Source organism: Leguminivora glycinivorella, chromosome 24, assembly GCF_023078275.1.
Source record: "Leguminivora glycinivorella isolate SPB_JAAS2020 chromosome 24, LegGlyc_1.1, whole genome shotgun sequence".
NCBI lineage: Eukaryota > Metazoa > Arthropoda > Insecta > Lepidoptera > Tortricidae > Leguminivora > Leguminivora glycinivorella.
In genome coordinates, this window is record NC_062994.1 from 3814854 (window position 1) to 3836668 (window position 21815).

The 21815-nt window shown below is 39.0% G+C and overlaps 1 protein-coding gene across 1 annotated transcript in view; it reads right to left on the minus strand.

Annotated features, from left to right (window-relative positions):
* LOC125238614 (cyclin-T-like) overlaps positions 1 to 21815 on the minus strand; it is a 70272-nt gene that overhangs the window by 33542 nt on the left and 14915 nt on the right. The window contains 9 exon segments of the mRNA XM_048145974.1: positions 5530 to 6164; positions 6167 to 6801; positions 7054 to 7222; positions 7787 to 7888; positions 8178 to 8331; positions 9861 to 9997; positions 12439 to 12547; positions 15371 to 15478; positions 16396 to 16513. Coding sequence (XP_048001931.1) covers positions 5530 to 6164; positions 6167 to 6801; positions 7054 to 7222; positions 7787 to 7888; positions 8178 to 8331; positions 9861 to 9997; positions 12439 to 12547; positions 15371 to 15478; positions 16396 to 16513 — 2167 coding nt within the window.

Genomic DNA, 21815 nt, shown 5'->3' on the forward strand with positions numbered 1-21815 from the left:
TTAACATTTTTAATACTAGTAACAATTTGTATAACATTTTATAGCAAAACACGAAAGCTGTGATTAAAAGGAACATTCATTTAGACCCTGTTTTTTTACATTTTTATGTTCTTGAGCAAGCATTAGTTTTACTTAGCTAGATTATAATTTTATTTTTTTATATAATATACTATTTTAAATTTAAATTAAAGCTGATATGGTAATGTTCAGGTTCAGAAAAGCTTCACACGCAAGCAATCTAGCTTTGACTTTATATTTAATTATATTTTATATAATTAGTCTGTATGTGACAAATATAATATGAATAATATGATGTACACAATTATAAACTTGGAATGAGATACCAACTACTACATAAAAATATTTTCGCGTTTTAATACACCTAGCATAATTAAACTTTAAGGAATGTTTAAATGATTACCATATGCATTTTTATACTATCTAAATTATATGCCTCAGTTGCTATAGTTGTAGTTACTCTATTAAGGCACTGGTCCCACCGAATGCGAGTAATCTGTGAGCCATCAGCGATAAAAAACGAACAAAAGAAAGTCGCTCCCGTGTAAATAAAATAGAGAGCGATCCATAGTTGAGGAGTGTCTTTTCAAAAGGGCTTATTTCTATTTTTTCTTTTTTTTTAACTATAAATGCAGTTGTTCTTAGTATAGAAAAGTACGCGTTGTTTTGAGATAAAAGTTCAAAAAATCTCGCCTTGATCTTTAAAAAAAAGATTAACATCAAAGTTTAGAACACATTTTGAAAAATGTGTAATGATTATTTATGTGGATAAACCAATGTATGTATTACAACAACATTCATATCAACTAACGTTAATACAAATCCAAAAATAAAATAAAACTATTTTAAAATAATAACATTTACGCTACAAAGCCACAACAAAAGGGCTTAATTCCCAAGAGTTCGCATCAAAAGTGCTTAATTCTCAAAAACATATGGTAATTAAATATTTATTTAGGTACATATGTTGCGTTTGATGTAATTATAGCATTAACGTCAACTTACAATATTACAATTTTGCAAATTAAATATTAATTTCAAAATCAATACCGTGGAATTATGTTTTTCTCGATTTCCCAAAAAAAGTTCAAAGTGGAAATAAGCCCTTTTGAAAAGACACTCCTCAGTTCATCGCTCGGCGACGAACTATAACTCGTTTGCGCTATCATGGCGTGTCTTTTATTTATACGGGAGTGACTATCTTTTGTTCGTTTTTTATCGCCTTGCTTACGCGCTTTGGTGGGACCAGTGCCTGAGAAATGGACATTTAATGTCCTAAGGTCAGTGAGCAACTGGCTGAAATTATTTATTCTCTAAAATTATGTTCGGGAGATCCTCTTTTCGAAGAGATTTTTAATCATTACCTAGTTTTTTAAACTTTGTTCTTACTAGCATGTTCAAGTTTTGTTTTGTACGCAGTAGGTATTTTATTAAATATGATGATTGTATTTATAGGCAAGTCATATTTTGCTAAAATATCAAATCACTCGTCATACATGTGTAAATATTTTGCGTACACTATATAATTTGTGTATTTAACAAATAAACAAACATTCTTAGGATATATGTCCTTTCATTTTAAATATGATTGCAGAATGCAGACACCCTGATAAGTGGTTATGATATAAGTGTGCATGTATAGTATATGATGTAATGTGTATAAGAAAAACGGATTGTAAAGGTGAATAAAATTATTTGCACTTTTTATGAGTAAATTTTTAAGGTTCTTATTTTTAGGGTTCCATACCAATAAGGTTTAAAAGAACCATATGGTGATTCTGTCTGAGACTTTGCTCAAAATATTGGAAGAATTTTAATGGAATTCTGTAATATTTTTTTTATTTTATTCTATAGAAATACTAATAAGAACCAATGACGAATGCTACAAGAAAACACTGATTGGTGAATGTTTTATGCACTAAGGAAGATGTATTACTATTATTATTTCAGCCAGTTTTTAAAAAAGGAGATCGTGACCGACTTGGTTTTTCACAATATATTTTATACTTAATTATATTGTTCTAATTTGTTTTTTTTTTTTTTTGCAAAAACGCATTTATAGTTCTGATCATAATTTAGCAACTAGTCACATTTTAAGATTCCTAAATTTAGCCACAACTTTTATTAGTAAATTCGATGTTATCCTATAAATAATAAATAAAGATATATAGATACATTATATTGTGATCTAATAGGTTACTTAGTAGCCGTCTACCTGTTATATACATTGCACAGAGATCTCTTATACTTCAAACATTAAATATCTAATAAAAATTGATATAAAATATGATAAATATATAGTATACTTGTAAAAGCTCTTAGAGATATATAGGTCAATTATATGGACGTGAAAGATATCTTACGTTAGAAACATTAATATATTAATTACAGAAAGCTGTATAGAGTAAATATAAGTACAAGAATATATAACTAGTTTTTCGATAAAATATACATATAATGCACATTATAATAATTGTGTTATATTAATTTGAATACTTCCAAATCATTTCGGTAAAATAATATTTTAAAAGAAATGATGATTTAGTCAAATCATATCAATTGATTGAAAGCAGGAAACATAATATATCAACAACTATGTCAAGTGCACAAGTAAATAGTGCATGGTATAGTTTTGTATAACGAAGATTATATATATCGTCACTACTTTAAAAAAAACTTGTATCTTCGTCTATCAATGTATGGAATGCATATAGACTTACTGCGTTTTAACTTTGAGGAGCAGCGTGAGATACGAGATTTTTTAAAAGTAGTGACGATATGTATTTTGTATAGTAAATAAATTTATAGTATCAAATGCTAAGAGTATTTTTATGTTATTTGTGCAATGTACAGAGCATACCTTACTGTCTAACAATTAATAAACGAACAGTGGAAAGATTGTAAATATAATGTTATATTTTTTTATAAACCAGCATTTTCTTAAAGATCTGTCTTCCACTGCGTGTTTATATAAACGAACCAACGACTACTAATAAATAAGTAACGCGATATAATTTGGCAGTAAAATTTATCCTTAGAAACGTGTAAATATATATAAATATATCTTTGTACAACATTCCACCAGACTTAAGAGTTTGAAAGATTGCTCAAAAACCATGCTGTAGTTTGAGCCGTACGCTTGCCACAATATTATTTGACATAACTGTAATTCTCTTTGTTACTTTCTTCAAAGTGAATAATGTGAAAGTGAAACTGAAGTAAATAATGAAAATACTTTTTTTTTTTTATAAATGGGCTTACTCTTGACCACAGACTAGCCAAAGGCAAAGACGTGGCCTACGATGGAGTGAGTGAGTGATACAAGAGGTAGTACAACATTTTAACGGCAACTATAGTTACAGTATATCCTATTCATATTTTAACGAGTCATCTAATAATAACAGTTTTATTACTTTCATTCGCTTGCCCTTATCCCATTCATTTGGGGTTGGCGTAGTATTTCTTGCTCTTCTATACCTCTATGTTAATGTCTCAGTAAATATCTATCTATAGCAGCCTTTAAAGCGCCCGTCTTTTGACATAGGCCTCCTCTCCATTAATCCACGCATCCAGTTATCGCCAGCTAGGTGGCGGATGTCATCTCTCCATCTAAGGCTTGCCACGACCGCGGGTAAATATAGATCGTATTTATCCAATGAACAGTAGCGCGTTAATGTCTTTTCATCTTGATTAACCTCGTAGGCCCACCTTAGTTAGATTTCCCATTTTGAATTTGAACTTAATAAATAAAATAAATTGGTAAGATTTTTGTTTGTTTCAAAAATCAATGTAACAATGGAAATTCTACTTTATTCATATCACGGAAGGTTCAAATTAAATTGCAACACTATGTACATTGTAATGTACATTGGGCCTTACAAGGTTATAATTGACTACAGCGTGCTGATGAATATTATAATTGAGTCGGATTGTAAATATTATATCTAGTCCCGTGCTTTATAATTTTCAGTAAATTCTACAGCCATAAAGAATTCACATCGGCCTTTGGAAAGAGACAATTAACGTCACATAAGCAAGAAAGAGACAACGCTCTACGAAGACGAAAAATCGATGTGCATTTTTTATGGCCGTTTATTGTACTCTACGACTCTATTGTATGTAAAATAAAGATGTTAGCTGAAAACCACAGTTGCCAAAAGTAATGAGCGTTTTCTGAATCGTTTTTTTCGCCAGGCGCCGACTGAGGCGTCAGGTTTTTCTGACAGCAAACTTCAAAATCCGCTAATCAAATAAATGTGGATGTAATATGAATAGTGTATTCTAGTTTTCTGGCAGAAAGATTTGGCGCCTCATTAGCGCCGTCTGAAGAAAAAAACATACAGAAAAAACTCATTGAGCGGATAGTTCAAAAGTATGATTTACAGTTTGAATGACAGTCATGATTGAACCATTAAGAAGACGTAGAAGACCGTAGTAACGTATGTTAAATTACAATTATGTCAAATGAAATAATGGCAAGCACGCGATAAGTTATACTTATACTCTGTACTTTTAGGTATTTAAAAGAACGGAAACAAATTACTTGTAAATTTCGGGTAGTTACATGTCGGTAAACCAACCAAATGTAAAAGCCAAGCAAATCTGTCACAGAGATCTTTAACCTTCTTATTTGGTCGTGTAATGTTTTCGTTTACCCTTTGCATTTAGCCTTTAGGCACTGGTTCCATCGCGAGCTAGTAAGCTATGAGCTTGGCTTTAAAAACGAACAAAAGATAAGCACTCCCGTGCGAATAAAAGAGACACGGCGATTTTGATAGCTCACCGCTGGGCGAGTAACTATAAACATCGCCGTGTCTGTTTTATTTGCACGGGAGCGACTATCTTTTGTTCGTTTTTATAGCTGATAGCTCATAGCTTAATAGCTCGCGGTGGGACCAGTGCCTTAGGGGTGCAGATGTAGTGCGTAGATTTTCCTTCGTATTATTCCGGAAACGTTCGTCATGTTAGTTCAAATAGTGTCAAGTACATCTTGTACAGAGACTGACTGAAATAGCATGACACGTTCGTATGTTTTCGTAAGAATACGAAGGAAAATCTTTTCACACTACATCTGTATCTGTGTCGGTTAACTACAAACTTGGCTAAATCCATTCTGCTTTAAGGTTGTATATATAAAAAAATGTATTATGATGTGAAAGATAAAGAACCTTATACTAGAATGGATTTATTCGTTTGAAGTTAGCGACACATTTGGTCGTGTGACGTTTCCATTTGCCCCCCACTGGCGTAAGGAGCCTTTTTGTTTACACTTATTGAGATACCTAAAGACACAGAGTACAGTGGAGATCATTCCGGCGGCGGGGGCGGGACAGCCGGCGGGGGCACGTCGGGCAGCGGCGGCTGTGGGGGCGGGGGGGCGGGCCCCCGGTACACGGGGGGCGCGTAGTAGTAGCCGTCCACGTGGGGCAGCATGGGGAGCGGGTGGGGGTAGTAGAGCGGGGGCGGCGGGCGCAGCATGTAGTAGGGCAGGGGGGGGCGGGGCCAGCCTACCTTGGGGTGCGGCGCTCCGTTGTGGCGCGCCATCTTGTGCGGCGGCGCGGGCGCGGCGGTGGGCGGCGCGGCGCGCTTGCGCGAGGTCTCCAGCACCTCTTTGGAGATCTTGATCTTGAGGCCGGCCGCCTGGGGCGGCGGCGGGGGCGCCGCGAGCCGCTCCTTGGGTATCTTGATCTTCAAGCCGGGGCTGCTGGCGAGCTTCTCCCTGGGTATAGTTATCCTTAACGCCCCGTCCGCGGCGGGCTCCGCCGGCGCCGGCGGGGGACTCTCCTTCCTGCCTTCTTTTCTCTCTCGCTCTTTGTCCTTTTTATGTTTCTTTCTCTCCTCTTTCGACTTGTCCCGGTCTTTGTGTTTATGTTTTTCCTTTTTCTTCTTTTCTTTCTTATGTTTGTGGTCGGGTACGTCCTCTGTTACCGGTTGGGCCGTTTGCGGGGCTACCGGGGCCGGTTCCGGGTCGCGTTTGACTTCGACGACCGGTTCGGGCTCCCGCTTGGGTTCGACGACCGGTTCCCGTTTGACTTCTACTATGGGTGATTTGCGCTCGGTGGCGACCGTGATAGGTGCAGGTTTGGCGAGACTCTCCTTGAGCAGATTGGAGACTAGGGTGGGGTCGGTCTCTATGCCGTTGAGCGAGCGGGCGGGAGGGGGTCGGGGCGGCGGTCGGGCGGCTTGGCGCGGATGGCGGAGCCGCGCTGGGAGTCGCGGATGACGTTCTCGTAGCCGGGGGTCTCGTCGAGCTTCTTGACGACCGGGACGAGCTCGGGCTCGGAGTTGGAGTGTTGGCGCTGGCGCGGGCGGGAGGGGGGAGGCTGGTCGCGCGCGGCGGGCGGGGGGATCGCGGGTGTGGGAGCGGGGGGCGAGGAGAACGGGGAGAGGATGGCGGGGGGCTGCATGTCGCGCACGACGCGGCGGGGGGAGGTAGGGGTGGCTGTGGGTGTGGGGAGGGCGGGGGCGGCAGCTGGTGCGGCAGGAGGAGGTTGAGGGCGGGGCTCGGGGCGGCGCTGCGGAGGAGGTCGGGAGGGCGGTCGCTGCGCGGCCTGCGCGGGCGCGGTGGAGTTGTCGGGGGAGAAGAGCGAGGGGGGGCGCGTGCGCTGCGGGGCGGCCGGGGCAGGAGCGGGGGCGGGGGGCGCGGGCGCGGGGGCTTGTGGGGCGGGCGGCGCGGGCTGGGCGGGCTTGTGGGGCGGCTTGTGGTGCGGCCAGGGCGGCGGCTTGTGGTGGTGCGGCCGGTGGTGGGGCGCCGCGGGACGAGCCGGGGGTTGTTGCTGTTGCCTGTAGGGAAAACGGAACGTCATAAACCACCACTACATCCAAATTTTGTAAATTAATCCGCATCGTATTTAGAACATGTGAATGTGATTCATCGTTGCTCGGCATCGGTCTTCCCGTAGTCCACCTTATTACAAAGGGCAGATATTCTGTACCCGGACTGCCGTTGCCTTGTTCGAACTCACGACGCTCTCTCTTCTATAGGCGTTGTAGTCGCTCGTCTTATTACACAGGTTGGGTATTCTGTACACTCACCCGGGCTGGCGCGCGGCGGAGGGCTGCTGTTGTCTCGCTCGCTCGCGCTCGTCCCGCTCCCTCTTCTCCCTGTACGCGTTGTAGTCGATCTTGTTAGGCGCGGGGGCGGCGGGCGCGGCTGGCACGTATCCGCCGGCGGCGGGCGCGCGTCGACGCTCGCGCTCGTATTCTGTACAAAAACATACGTTCTACTACTTCGACGTTATTATCACATACGTAACACATGTTTTGAGTTTCTTTGCACTAGTTCTCGAAATGCTTAAAGTTTGCGGTAAACGCCTGCTCACAAAATAGATATTTAAATAGATAAGATTTTTAGAATGTCCTAAAGAAAGTTATGTCTGATGTGGAGACTAAAGGACAACTATTCGTCCTGGCAGGGTCGCCATGTTCAATATGGCCTGGCACACTACACATGAGTAAGTTTAGCGAATTTTATTTTCTTAAGGGCCGGTTTTTCAGTCGCCAGATAAATATATCTACCAGATAAAGTTATTACTATCCATCTCATCACACGTATAAATGACAATGACAGGTAACATTTATCTGACCGATATTATTTATCTGGCAATTGAAAAACCAGCCCTAAAAATAATGCTCTTTGGTATGATGAATTCCCAAATGCACAAAAGTACCTACAATAGCGTTTTTCAGTAGGTTAAAACCCGATTTTACTGAACTTTTAGGAACATAATTTCCAAAAAAACCAAATCAAATCAGCAGAAAGCCTTACCTTTATCAAACGACTTGTCAAAGTCGTCGTTGGGCAACGACGGCCGCTGTTGCGACGCGGAGCTACTGCCGTGGGCCGCGCTCGAGTGTGGCGAGCTGCCGCCTGCAAATACACAATATGTTAGTGTAAAGCCCGAACGAAACTGACGAAATGACGAAAAACGATTGAGTAGAAATAAGAAAAAAGCCAACTACTCATTATGGTCAAAGACGATAATGACTGCAGACTAAGTTGACGAATGAAGAATGGCTGACGAAAGCAGAATCGGACAAATTTAGGAACGTGACGAAAAACGAACGTGTCTACCCATTTAAAAGTGCCAGAGGCCGTGAGTACAAGTCTCACCCAAGGCAGACATTTTCCACTTTTAAATTTATTCTAATGCACATACTGTTGCTGTTCCTCTCCATCATTTTCCTCTTGAGCCGGGACGGGCACTTGTCGAAGATGTGCAGGAACTCTGCCGTCAGCCGCTCCAGCAGGTCCGAGGTCACTGTTCGGTCGACGTATGAGAACCAGTGCCGGCCCTCGTTTGATTGGGGTATCTGAAAATACATTGACGATAATACTGGAAGACTATGCCTACTATGCCGAAAAGCGTCACGTCTAATAAAAATCTATTGCTAACTTATATACTTGAGTATTAGTGATATTTTGTTACTATTCGGTATCCGGCCTATTCGGCCTTATTGGGCCCTTATTTTAATATTCGGCCGGATACCGGATAGTGACGTACTATCCGGCCGGATACCGCATGTGCTATTTTTGACTGAATGATTTTAAATGGGGTAAATATAAATGTAAAAAAAAACAGTTACGGTTGTATTATATAGGTATATACACCGTGTTTCACTTAACACTAAAAACCTGAAAACAGTTTGTTCAGAATCGAGAGTAGAATCGATTGAGCTATATCTTGATGGGGGTAATATTTTTATTTAAATTAGTATTATTAGTTATTTTTTACGTGCCCATTCTATTGTACTCGTAATACAACATTGTGTATATCGCATTGCTAGAGGTTGTTTACCTTTTTTCAGTATTTAGGGGTATTAATACTGGCCGGTTACTTGGACGATTATTTTTTCCGCTACTAGTTTGACGTTGTTTGTCAGTTTAATCTTAATGTTTATCATAAGTCATAACAAATTGAACTCGTACCTAATTACAACCTTGTCATTTTGAATATTGAGTTTATTTGCTTACTGCGATTACCTGTCCAATTTGAAGTTTACTGTGACAAAGCTTTAAAGTGTTTTACAGTGACATCTTAGCTGTGTATTGGTAAACCTTATGTCGTTGCAGTAACGTACACAAATAAATAGACTTATGGTTTATGATGGTAGTTAGCAATTATTTTATTGAGTGTAGAGCTAAAAGTCAAGTAGAGCTGTACAGAAAATTAAAAATTCGATTTAAAAAAAAGTAACGATCAGATTAAAAGATGAATACTCTAGATGAGTTTAAAAAAATAAAAATCAGTTGGGGTGTCTGAGGTTTTGAGTGATACCGGAAACACCGTGTATAATCATAGCCTTTTATTATTAAAAAAAAAAAACATTTAAACATACATTTTGCCTTGAACGAAATAATTATAATAAAACTAGTTTTTTGCACTTAAAACGGACTCCGCGCGAAGTTCACTACGCAACAAATCAAAACCTGCACGACGCGCCCGCTCCCTGATTTAATTGTAGGTAAAATTCTGCTGGCCGAATATTCGGTGGCCAGGTACCGAATATTCCGAACCGAAGTTTGAAGTCAACAAAAACATTAAAAATGCCTCGTTGCGTGATATTTAATTGCAACAACACAAAAATGATGAACACTCAAGGGCCTGAGATATATTTAAAACATCATATGCAAGTAACAACTCCAGTGCAAATTCTGACACGCTCGGCCCCTATAAAAATCGATGCACTTGTTTCTTATATGTAAATCTAGTTATGTGACTCTCAATCATTTTTTTTTGCACAAAGTTGTGACCTTTCATGACCATATACTTATAAATAAACATGTATACGTAAAATACACAGATACAAATAAAAATGAACCCAAAAGCACTAACACTTACAGCCCAGTTACTCCACTTGGAGGCGAGGTGTATACAGAAACAGGCCACGACCGTCGGCCGGTACTGCAGGCACATCGTAGTCAGGTGAAGACTGTTGGATGCCATGAAGTATGACGTCTGGGCGAGGTCTTTCGGCGCTGTGGGTGTGAGATAGATATGTTAGTAAGGTAAATAATTGTGAATTGGGTAAATGAAGATGGTTTTTGGTGATATTCAAGATTTTAGAGGGCTCATATTTTCTCTTAAAGATAATATGTAGAAGAATTTGACCTTACTAGGTAGGTTTAAATTATAATTTGTAAAAAAAATTCTTTGTAAGTAGATTTCCGTGAGTTTGGCGATGCCGAAAAGACAGAAAAGTGGTGTGTTGAGGTCAAGACTAATTTTGGGTTATCGCAACAGCCGAGGTAAAAATACTGATTATAATTCTACATAATTATAATATTTTAAAACAATCAAATCGGCTTGCATTAAGAGCTTTGATGCCCTGCCGTTTAAAAACTTGTTTATTTTTTAGACTTTACAGATAAATTCCTTTTGATGATCTTTCTTAGACTACTTCGCTTCTAACATATCATGAATTATAAATATAAAATAAACTATTTTACAGATAAAATATTAACTGAACGTAGGGGATGAAGCTTACAATGAGGTCTAAAATGATCTATAAAATAAATATAAGTATGGAACGGGTCTCAAAATGTCAGCAGCATTGAGATTTTACCTGTTTTACAATCCGTGCCCATCCTTAAATTTACCATTGATTTAATTTTAAAAATATCAAATCACACATTTCTGGTGAGCCTCAGTGGCTCAGTTGGACCGACTGGGCTAGCGATCTAAGGTCACGTTTGAGTACAGCCAGAGGTGTAATTTTTTTCCTTTATTTTGTTATGATAGGAGGCAAACAAGCAGACATGTTGTCTGATGGTAAGCGATCACTGCCGGCCATGGACACTGTGGGGCGAATTTTGTCACCAAAATACCGGTTAAAAACAGTGTCAATTTTCTGAATTCGAACGCGTGAGACTCAAAAATCGGCCCCCTGGTTTGCAGATCATAATAATTTCTCACATTTTAGGCCTCATATTTACCAAACACAAAAAAACTAATGTAAGAGTGAAAATGAAAGGGTGACCACACAAAATACGTCGAGTAAGTTGCACATACCTCAGGGTTGTCGCATAAATGTTGTCATACATTGCCTGTGGCCTTTTCTTTTTTTGAGACCCTTATTTTAGGGGCGTCGCAAGGGTGAGTTCTGCGGTACGGGAGTGGTCATGGCTTGGTTTGAGCAGTTAATTTTTGACTTCCCATAGTTTTTTACATCCTCTGAAGTTTTTTTTTTTCATTATTTTGATACAGATTTTTTCCCTTGACACTTAATTTTATGATTATTTTGAGTTTAATTGTTATACCACGCAATCAAGTACCTTCTTAATTATTCAATTTTTTGTTAAATATAAATTTTGAAATATCTAACGCTTCATTTCTATTTAAAAACCTTTTTGGGTGAATTCGTTTTTTGGTTATTTATTTACATTTCGGCACTGAAATGTTCTGAAATGGTGCTAGGTACTTATAGCTAAAATAAAAACACTCGAATAACTAGGGTTGTAAAAAAACGGTTTTTTTTCTGGCTTGAAAAAAAACATGAAAAAAAACCGTGAAAAAAAAACAGTTTTTTTTCTGGAGTATGTTTTTTTTCTAAAGTACGAAATCTCAAAATTTGCAAAGTAGTTAATACTTTTATACGGTTTTTAGACTTAATGTTAACTATTAAACGAATTTAATCAAATAACTTTAATTTCTAGTCTTATAAAAGTAACATTTACGAAATCTGTAGTTTGTAGTTATCACTATTTACTGTTGGCAACACCACCGCCTCTCCACGCTGCACGCCGCATCGGGGATTCCCCAATAAACGTTTGTATACTGAATTAAAATGTACGTTATTGTTATTGAAACACGTTACAACTCACGAAAAACCGTTATTGTCGTATTATTTGTTCATCTGAAAAAAAACCATATTTAGAAAAAAAACCAAGGTGCTCGGTTTTTTTTCATAATTCTGAAAAAAAAACATTTGGTTTTTTTTCTATTTACAACCCTACGAATAACCTTATACAGATCCCTCCACATGTTTCAAAAACCAATGTAACAATGGATATTCTACTTTATTGAGTTCATGGAAGGTTCAAATTAGATTGCGCAACTATGTGCATTATGCATGTACATTGGGCCTTACAAGGATAATCTCTTTTTTAGGGTTTTTTTATCTCTCTTAGGACTTTTTTGTTTGAAAGTTGAATTGGTCGGGAGTGTTCTTAGCTAAGTATATTTGATGAAAACCTGTTCACTATGTCGGAGGTTTTTACAACTTAAATTTCATTCTCAGGTTATTTTACACACGCTAGCGGTACGGTAAGCAGTCACCGTAGCCTACGCACGTCTCCAGAGGTCGTACGCTCCTGACACAACTCAGGATGGGAAGACAAGTCCCGATGGGAAGCCAAGTCAAGCCTGAACCGCGCCTAACCACTCCCCTGCCAGCGGGCAGCAAGGCAAACCGCCTCACCTTTGACGAGGTGGCACGCGCGAACAACGTGCGTGTGCGGGTGGTCGATGGCCACATCGAACCCTAGGGTCTGAAGTAGCACGTTCTCGTTGAATACTAGGTCTTGCGCCTGAAAATATTACTCTTCATAGAGAAGGAATGATTGGAAGTCTGTAGCAATGTGGTAAATTGGCGTCTAAAGGGAAAAACGTTTGATAGACAGCCTGTCAGTTAAAGCTCAGCCACACATGCGCGTTTTGAGAGCGTAGGCGGAGCGTTAGCGGAGCGCAATGATAGCGGTGCGCGCTATCATTGCGCTCCGCGGCGCACCGATATCATTGCGCTCCGCTAACGCTACGCTATCAAAACGCTTTATGTGTGGCGGAGGCTTTAGTGCCTTTCACATTATCCGATCCGATATCGGATGTAAGACTATATATTATACATTTAAGCCGCCATCTTTGATTTTTACCTTAGAAATCCTTCCGACATCGACATCTGACATCGGATAGTGTGAAAACGCACTTATTCGACACTGTAATTGCATACAGACTATAAGTAATATAAGTTATATATGTAACTTTTGACGATCATGATGAGAATATAAAATAACAAATTTATAGTGTACTTTTTATCATGAAATAAAGAAATCTAAATCTAAGGAGTCGTACAGCGCCATCTACATTAGCCATCAAATTCGAACGAAGCACAATAGCCTCATAAGGCCCACCATAGTTTTTCCATTTTGAATTTGAACCTTATTCTACAAATAAATTGGTAAGATTTTCGTTTGTTTCAAAAATCAATGTAACAATTCTACTTTATTCAGTTCATGGAAGGTTAAAATTAGATTGCAACACTATGTACAATTGTACATTGTAATGTACATTGGGCCTTACGAGGATAGGTACAGATGTAGTGCGAAAAGCTTTTCCTTCGTATTTTTCCGGAAATGTTCGTATTTGTCTTGCTTATTGAGACAGTGTCAGTACGTCAGTGTCAGTGTGTCAGTGTCTTGGTGGCTCAGTTGGCAGAGCGCTGGAGTATCGATCCAGAGGCCGTGAGTTCAAGTCTCACCCAGGGCAGACATTTTCCACTTTTAAATTTATTCTAAGCCTAGTGTCAGTACGTCTTGTACTGACTGAAATAGCAAGACTTGTTCGTACGTTTCAAAATCAAAGAGGATCAAGCATTGTAGAGAGTTACTGTCTAAATAAAATATGTAATCACAGTGCATAGACTGCCATCTCTCGACACAAGCTTAAAACTTTTGAACCTCAGTCTTGAAAATGATATATTTATTTTTCAAGTAGGCATATTACGATGCGCATATGAACGTCAAATAAAGCTACTTGACAATTTGGCCCATATTCTTAGCTTGATATGTGTTAAAATGTCCAATATTAATATTAGCGCCATCTAGCCGAGCGTTCCCCAAAGGTGTATCGCCATCTAGGCCGCCGTACCTTTGTCTTTAGGGTTTTGAGGTACGTTTTTTTCTTAGACTTAATCCGTCTATACGAAGTTACATGTCTTTGGTCAAAAATAGAAGGAAATGTTTTTCGCATTACATCTGTCCTTGGACTTCTATATCTTTATAAAACTGATCATAGCTAGATAGACTTTCCTTTGTTTGTAGGAATTACAAATTATTATGCAATATGATATCCGTAAAGACTTACGCTCCAGTTGGTTACAAATGATTGTGCAATAGACATTATTTTATTGAATGAATTTAATTTAATTTATTATATAATATTAATATTCACAAATTTATTTTAATTTTGAATTTAATTTAACTTTTAATTTGAAATTTGAAATTTTGAATTTAATTTAATTTGATATAATTTAATTTAGTTTGATTTAATTTAATTTAATTCGTATTTAATTTTGTTTTAATTGTAGTTTTCATTTTAAATTAATTATTGAATTTTATAGCTTTAATTTTAAATAAAAATGTAACGTAATGTAACAATATGGACTGTTCTGTCTGAAATAAACGAATACAATACAATACAATACAATAGTCCCTATCGTAGATCGCGCACTGGACGCAATGTCGAGGCAAATCTCGAGTCAGGCCAAACTAAATTAGCATAATCTGTGCAAGGGTTATGATAAACTTCTATGAAGTGATGTTTGCTACTTCTGCAGTCTCTTGGCTATCAAAATCGCTGCCACGATGTGTGTGACTCTAGATGCCTACACTGATATTTCGTTCAAATGGCTTGATTCAGTTTTAACATAGTAAAATAAAGTGATTCTAAAGCCTCCGCCACACATAAAGCGTTTTGATAGCGTAGCGTTAGCGGAGCGCAATGATAGCGATGCGCCGGACGAACGCTGGCGTTCCGCTCGCAATCCGCACGCGCTCGTTAGTTCCCGCCGGCGTCCGCTGGACGCAACGCAAGCGTTCGAAATACACATAATAACAAGACAGAAAGGAATGAAGTGCCACGAAATGGACTCATCTCAGCGTGTTGCTGTGTGTCGTCAAAGACATAATTATGTAACATCGTATAGACGGATAAAGTCTAAGAAAAAAACGTACCTCAAAACCCTAGAGAAAAAGGTACAGTGACCTAGATGGCGTTACACCTTCGGGGAACGCTCGGCTAGATGGCGCTAATATTAATATTTGACATTTTAACACATATCAATTGGCCAGTATCAGTTTCGTTTTCTTTCAACCCCTTATTTGCCAAGAGTGGCACTGAAGCTTTAGTAGTTTCATGTGTTCTGCCTACCCCTTTATGGGATACAGGCGTGTTTGTATGTTGTATGTTATCAATTGGCCAAATTGTCAAAACTGAGGTTCAAAAGTTTTAAGCTTGTGTCAAGAGATGGCAGTCTATGCACTGTGATTACACATTTTACTTTGACAGTAACTCTATAATACTCGATGTTCTTTGGTGTCGTATAGGCCGACAGGTGTAGGGTTGGGAAGCCATACCTGTTCCTGGTACTGGTCCGTGGTGAGGGCGTTGACCCCCTCGCCGCGATGGACGCACACGTGGGCCACTTTTATCACATACTCTAGCTTGCGCGGCTGCTCCTCCACCTAAAACATTACATTTATTACTCTTTCATGCTCTAAATTCAAACAAATGATTGAGTTGAGTGTCAATATTGATAATTTTCTAGAAAACTATAGACGGTCAACCAAAACTTGGTACAAAGAAATGGCACCTAATTGACATTTCATATTTTTCAGTACTACTTCTTACCCGACTACGGCAACGCAAAAGGAGGGTTATGATTTTGACCGGTATGTTTATTGTTTGCTTTGAAAGAACTCAATAATAAAAGATACACGTACTTTTTTATTTTTCAAAAATGAAAAATTTTTCAATTTTGAAACTTCAATTCTAATTTCTATGGTAATTTAACCTTCGCCTCTACATTTTCAATCAATTTTTATAGGTCGTCGATGATTCCACCAAAGTCAAGGTGTAGAAAGCACGTGTTAGTTATGAAGACAATTGCCGCCTTTTTTAGTCTCAACATTTGGTTGACGGTCTTCTACATTAATGATAATTTTCTGGCAAAATAGTTTTGCATTTATGATAATTGTCTGGTTAAATAGTTCTGCATTAAATACAAGCAGTGCAGTGTGACGAAGTCCTTAGTTGTCTATACGATAGTTACCTTTGCGGCGAGGAAGAGCGCTGCCGCTGCGATCGCGTTGCGATGGAACTGCGTGAATGCAGAACCGCAGCTAGTATGCGCGGCGTCATACTTGTCTATACGTTAGTTACCTTTGCGGCGAGGAAGAGCGCTGCCGCAGCGATCGCGGTGCGGTGGAACTGCGTGAACGCAGAACCGCAGCTAGTGTGCGCGGCGCCATACTTGTCTATACGTTAGTTACCTTTGCGGCGAGGAAGAGCGCTGCCGCAGCGATCGCGGTGCGGTGGAACTGCGTGAACGCAGAACCGCAGCTAGTGTGCGCGGCGCCATACTTGTCTATACGTTAGTTACCTTTGCGGCGAGGAAGAGCGCTGCCGCAGCGATCGCGTTGCGGTGGAACTGCGTGAAGGAGTGGAACGCGTAGAACCGGTGCATGTACACTATCGCCGTGTTGATACATAGTTGAGAGCTGTGGCTGGCGTTAAGGAAACTTGGATTGTTATATTAGTCACTTATATTAACACATTTTAAAGACAATCATTTATTACAATTAATATCGGAGTGGTACAATTACTCCAAAGACAACATTTTGTATGGACTTAAAATAATTGGGTAGGTAAAGATCTTTGAAGATAGACTAATATATTTTTCTGATAGAATATAAAATAAGATAATATTTTTTAATGAGGTGACAATGCCTTTGCGCGTGCTGAATTGTAAAAAATTTAAAAAGACTCATATCCTGTAACGGAACCAATGTACTTGCAAACATTTAAAAGCAGACATGTAAAAATCTACAAAATCATCTTTGACCTGACACAAGACATGTTTTTAAGGAACATAGTGATTTTTTAGGATCTCTGTTTATTTACAAAATTATGTAGAGAATTAGTCTGCTATATTTTTGTCACTTTGTTCTTCTCATCAATTCCATAATTACCTTGGCCCCAATTATAAATAACGTATAAACAGCAATAAAATGTATTGACAGGTTAAAATATGAATTAATTATTATTGAAGGATATTCAGGCAGGCCTACGTCACTCGCTCGCGGTCGCGTTAGCTACCATCCACGCTCATAAGATAAGACGCATGCTTGCGGCGAGCAACGGACGCGTCTGCCTGGGGGCGCGTCTTACGTCCTTCCTATACAAAATGTACTGAGGAGACGTTTTTTGAATTATTGGGTTGGTAAGAAAGTAATGAGCGATCGATTGAATTCCACATAAAATTTTTGAGAGAGTTCTAGAATCTTCTATGGTCGAAAGTATATAAAGGGCGAGTCGCACAGTTTCTCGTCAGTCATTCACTAGCTGTCGCCGAGCTAATATAAGGAAGAAAATGGACGAATTAAAAGTGCATGTAAGGCATTGCTTACTATATGAATTTCAGTCTGGCCATTCAGCCGCCGAAGCAGTGCGTAATATATGTCAGCGTGTTGCTCCTGAAGTTGTGTCTGAGGCCACGGCAAAACGATGGTTCCAGCGGTTTGGTAGTGGCGACTTTTCATTATCAGATCAACCTAAGTCTGGTCGACCGGTGAAGATTGATGTAGCCAAATTAAAAACCTTAATTGAAGGAGATCCGAGGCTAACGAGTCGTACTCTTGCTACCGAGTTAGGCTGCTCTCATGTCACCATAGAAACACATTTACACGAGTTGGGAAAAAACTACAAATACAGTGTTTGGATACCGCACGAACTTGATAGAGATCAACTAAACCGCCGTGCCGATATCTGCATACAACTTCTGTCTTTTCGCCGCACATTCAACTGGTTGGACCATCTTATCACTGGAGATGGAAAATGGGTCTTATATATAAATCACACACGCAAACGTCAGTGGCTAGCTCCAAACGAAATAGGAATAGAGGCACCAAAAACAGAGCCTCACCCGAAAAAAGTTATGCTGTCCGTTTGGTGGGATATTCATGGTATTATTCACTGGGAACTCCTACCAAGTGGAATGACTGTTACCGCATCAGTATACTGTAATCAGCTTGAAAATTTAAACCAAAAAATCTGTCAGAATCGTCCACAGCATGCTAAAGTTTTTTTCTTACACGACAATGCTCGCCCACACATTGCAAAAGTGACTCGGCTAAAGCTATTGGAGCTAGGTTGGAAAGTGATACCTCATCGACCGTACTCTCCAGACTTGGCACCTACGGATTACGCATTGTTCAGATCGCTAAGCAATGCCTTGAATGAAAAAAGTTCGATGATCAAGCCCATCTACGACAGTACATAGCTGAGTTTTTTGAATCTAAACCTAAGAACTTCTTCGCCGATGCTATTCATTCTTTACCAGAACGATGGAGACAAGTAGTAGATAACGAAGGCCGTTATATTTTTGATAAATGATTAAAATAATAAATTAAATAAAAATTACAATATTGGTTATGATTCGCTCATTACTTTCTTACCAACCCAATACACTCAGGTGGCGTGGCGCGGACGTCCGTTGCGCGCCCCGAGACACGCGACGCTCTGATGTGGCCGGTCCCTTAAGTACCGACACGCTAGCAGTTCATTCGAATGAACAAGTGGCCGAGGGGCGACACGCGCCCGCCTGTGTAGTCGCGTGGCTCGTACCTACTATTCTTCTGAGTTTTACGTAGTAACTTATTAGTATTCGTTAAATAAAGCGTAAGTGTTTGTCGCTTTGCGGGCAAGTGAAGGATTTGTTACGTTAGTAACTTATTAATAATCTAATCTGTGATTCAGGTGCCTGTAAAGTTTAAAGTATGACCAACTGAGTAAACATTTTGAAGTTGTTTTGATTAATAGTGGTATTTTATTTGAATAATGACTCAAGGCTCTAGAATAATTAGAAAGAATTAAGGCATTTCAATCAATTAATGTTAAAAAAACTTGTGACCTCTGGGGAGTCTCTGTCCATGGTGTTAAATCTTTAATAGAAATTGTAGCGCCTGACTTGGTAGTTATTTTTAATAACAGTGTTGATTGTGGTGAGTTTCCTGATCTTATGAAACACAGTAAAGTCATTCCATTATTTAAATCTGGTAGCACATCCGACCCCACTAATTTTAGACCGATATCAGTGTTACCGACATTCAGCAAAATTTTTGAAAAGTTAGTGTTATTTCAGCTATTGCAACATTTTAACATCAATAATCTAATGCACAATAAACAATTTGGTTTTACACGGGGTCGCTCAACAACCGACGCTGGTGTTGAGCTAATCAAACAGATTTTCGATGCCTGGGAGGAGTCACAGGATGCCTTGGGTATCTTCTGTGATTTATCTAAGGCTTTCGATTGCGTCTGTCATGAAACACTGATCAGGAAATTGCACTACTATGGAGTGCGAGGATCGGCACTGAATTTAGTCAAATCTTACTTACACGATAGAATACAAAGGGTCGACGTGAATGGACAGCGCTCACCGGGGTCACTAGTCTCTATGGGTGTACCGCAGGGATCAATATTGGGGCCTTTCCTGTTCCTTATCTACATTAATGACCTGCCATATCTTGTAAAGACCCACCATGATATAGTATTGTTTGCAGATGATACTTCCCTTATTTTCAAAGTCAAACGTCAGCAACAAACTTGTGAAAATGTAAACAATGCTATTTCCGAAGTAGTTAATTGGTTTAGTGTTAATAACTTATTGTTAAATGAGAAAAAGACTAAATGTATTAAGTTTGTAACGAGTAATGCTAAAAATGAACAAGCAAGTGTCGTTGTGAAGGATGAGGAATTGGAACTGGTAGATAGTACAGTTTTTCTTGGCATAACTTTAGATTCTAAACTTCAGTGGGGTCCCCATATTGCTACCCTCTCGAATAGACTGAGCTCTGCAGCATTTGCAGTGAGCAAGATCCGTCAGTTAACAGACGTGGAAACAGCTCGATTAGTTTATTTTAGTTACTTTCACAGCATTATGTCATATGGTATTTTACTATGGGGCAGTGCTTCAGAGATAAATACCATATTTGTTCTGCAGAAGAGGGCTATTCGAGCAATATACAAAATGAACCATAGAGACTCACTTAGAGATAAGTTTAAGGACATTAATATAATGACAGTGCATTGTCAATATATTTATGAGAATATTATGTATGTACATAAAAACATTTGTAAATTTAAGAAAAACTGTGATGTACATAATATAAACACTAGAAATAAGCATAAGTTTGCAGTGCCCTTCACTCGGCTCCATAAAATTAAAAAATCATTCATGAGTAATTGTGTAAGATTTTATAACAAACTTCCTAATGCCATCACTGAACTGTCTTTTAATCGATTTAAACATTATGTAAAGCGTATACTGATCTCTAAAGCCTACTACAGCACACAAGACTACATGAATGATGAAACACCGTGGGATACAAGTATTGTTGAAAACCATTAATTATATAGCTTATTAATGATGATAATTATTGATAATTCAATGTATTTTTATACAATTTTTTTGACATTTAGAATTTATTCTAGAAGTTTTTATACTAGTATTTTTTTATACAATTTAGATTGATATCATTTTATTAAATCAATGTAGTTTTAAAACAATATTGTTTATTGCACCAATAAATTGCTCTGATATTTAGAATAAGATGAATATTGTACACTGTTGACAATTTAAAAGTGCTTATTGTAAGCCTATTTGAATAAAGAATATTTTGATTGATTGATTGATTGAATAATCTTGAAATAAAAACCAGGGGCCGGCCCGCTATCCCTTATACGGGGTTTTGTATGGGTATTTCGTTAGGCTTAACTTACCCTACCCTTTTGACGCGATACCCTTTCATTTTGCTTTTAAAGCCCTAACGAAAGCGCTTACCTAAAATAGCCCAATACCCTTTCAAAACCCTTATCATCGGCTCAGCCTAACGCCATAAGGGTAAGCCTTATATTGGGTTTTATTTGCTTTCCCTTATAGCATATCGTGCGAGTTTAAATCCTGTACCTCGCTCATAAAGCACACATTACTCCGAACGAAATAACATACGATCGTTACCTACGGCGGCACTGTGTGTGATATTTGCGCGTTTCTGTTTGATGGAAACGGCTGTAGATAAAATAAGGTTCAATTTTCAATACCAAATACTTATAGTTATGATAGGCTCCTTCTTTGCTCAGGCTCAGGTGTGCAAACGCTGCTTTTTAGGGTTCCGTAGTCAACTAGGAACCCTTATAGTTTCGCCATGTCTGTCTGTCCGTCCGTCCGTCCGTCCGCGGATAATCTCAGTAACCGTTAGCACTAGAAAGCTGAAATTTGGTCTTAATATGTATATCAATCACGCCAACAGAGTGTAAAAATAAAAAATGGAAAAAAAAAATATTAGGGTACCCCCCCTACATGTAAAATGGGGGCTGATAATATTTTTCATTCCAACCCCAACGTGTGATATATTGTTGGATAGGTATTTAAGAATGAATAAAGGGTTTACTAAGATTGCTTTTTGATAATATTAATATTTTCGGAAATAATCGCTCCTAAAGGAAAAAAAAGTGCGCCCCTATGAAAAAAATCACAAAAGTAGAACTTTGTAAAGACTTTCTAGGAAAATTGTTTTGAACTTGATAGGTTCAGTAGGTTTTGAGAAATATATGGAAAACTTCGGAACCCTACACTGAGCGTGGCCCGACACGCTCTTGGCCGGTTTTTTTTATCGGACTTGTCTTGATGAGTACCCGAAGTCTAGCTGATGCTGAACCCTGGCTGCACCTAGGGGAACTCGGGTTTAGTGTAATACAGGCAAACGCTGCTTTCGTCATCGGACTTGTCTTGATGAGTAC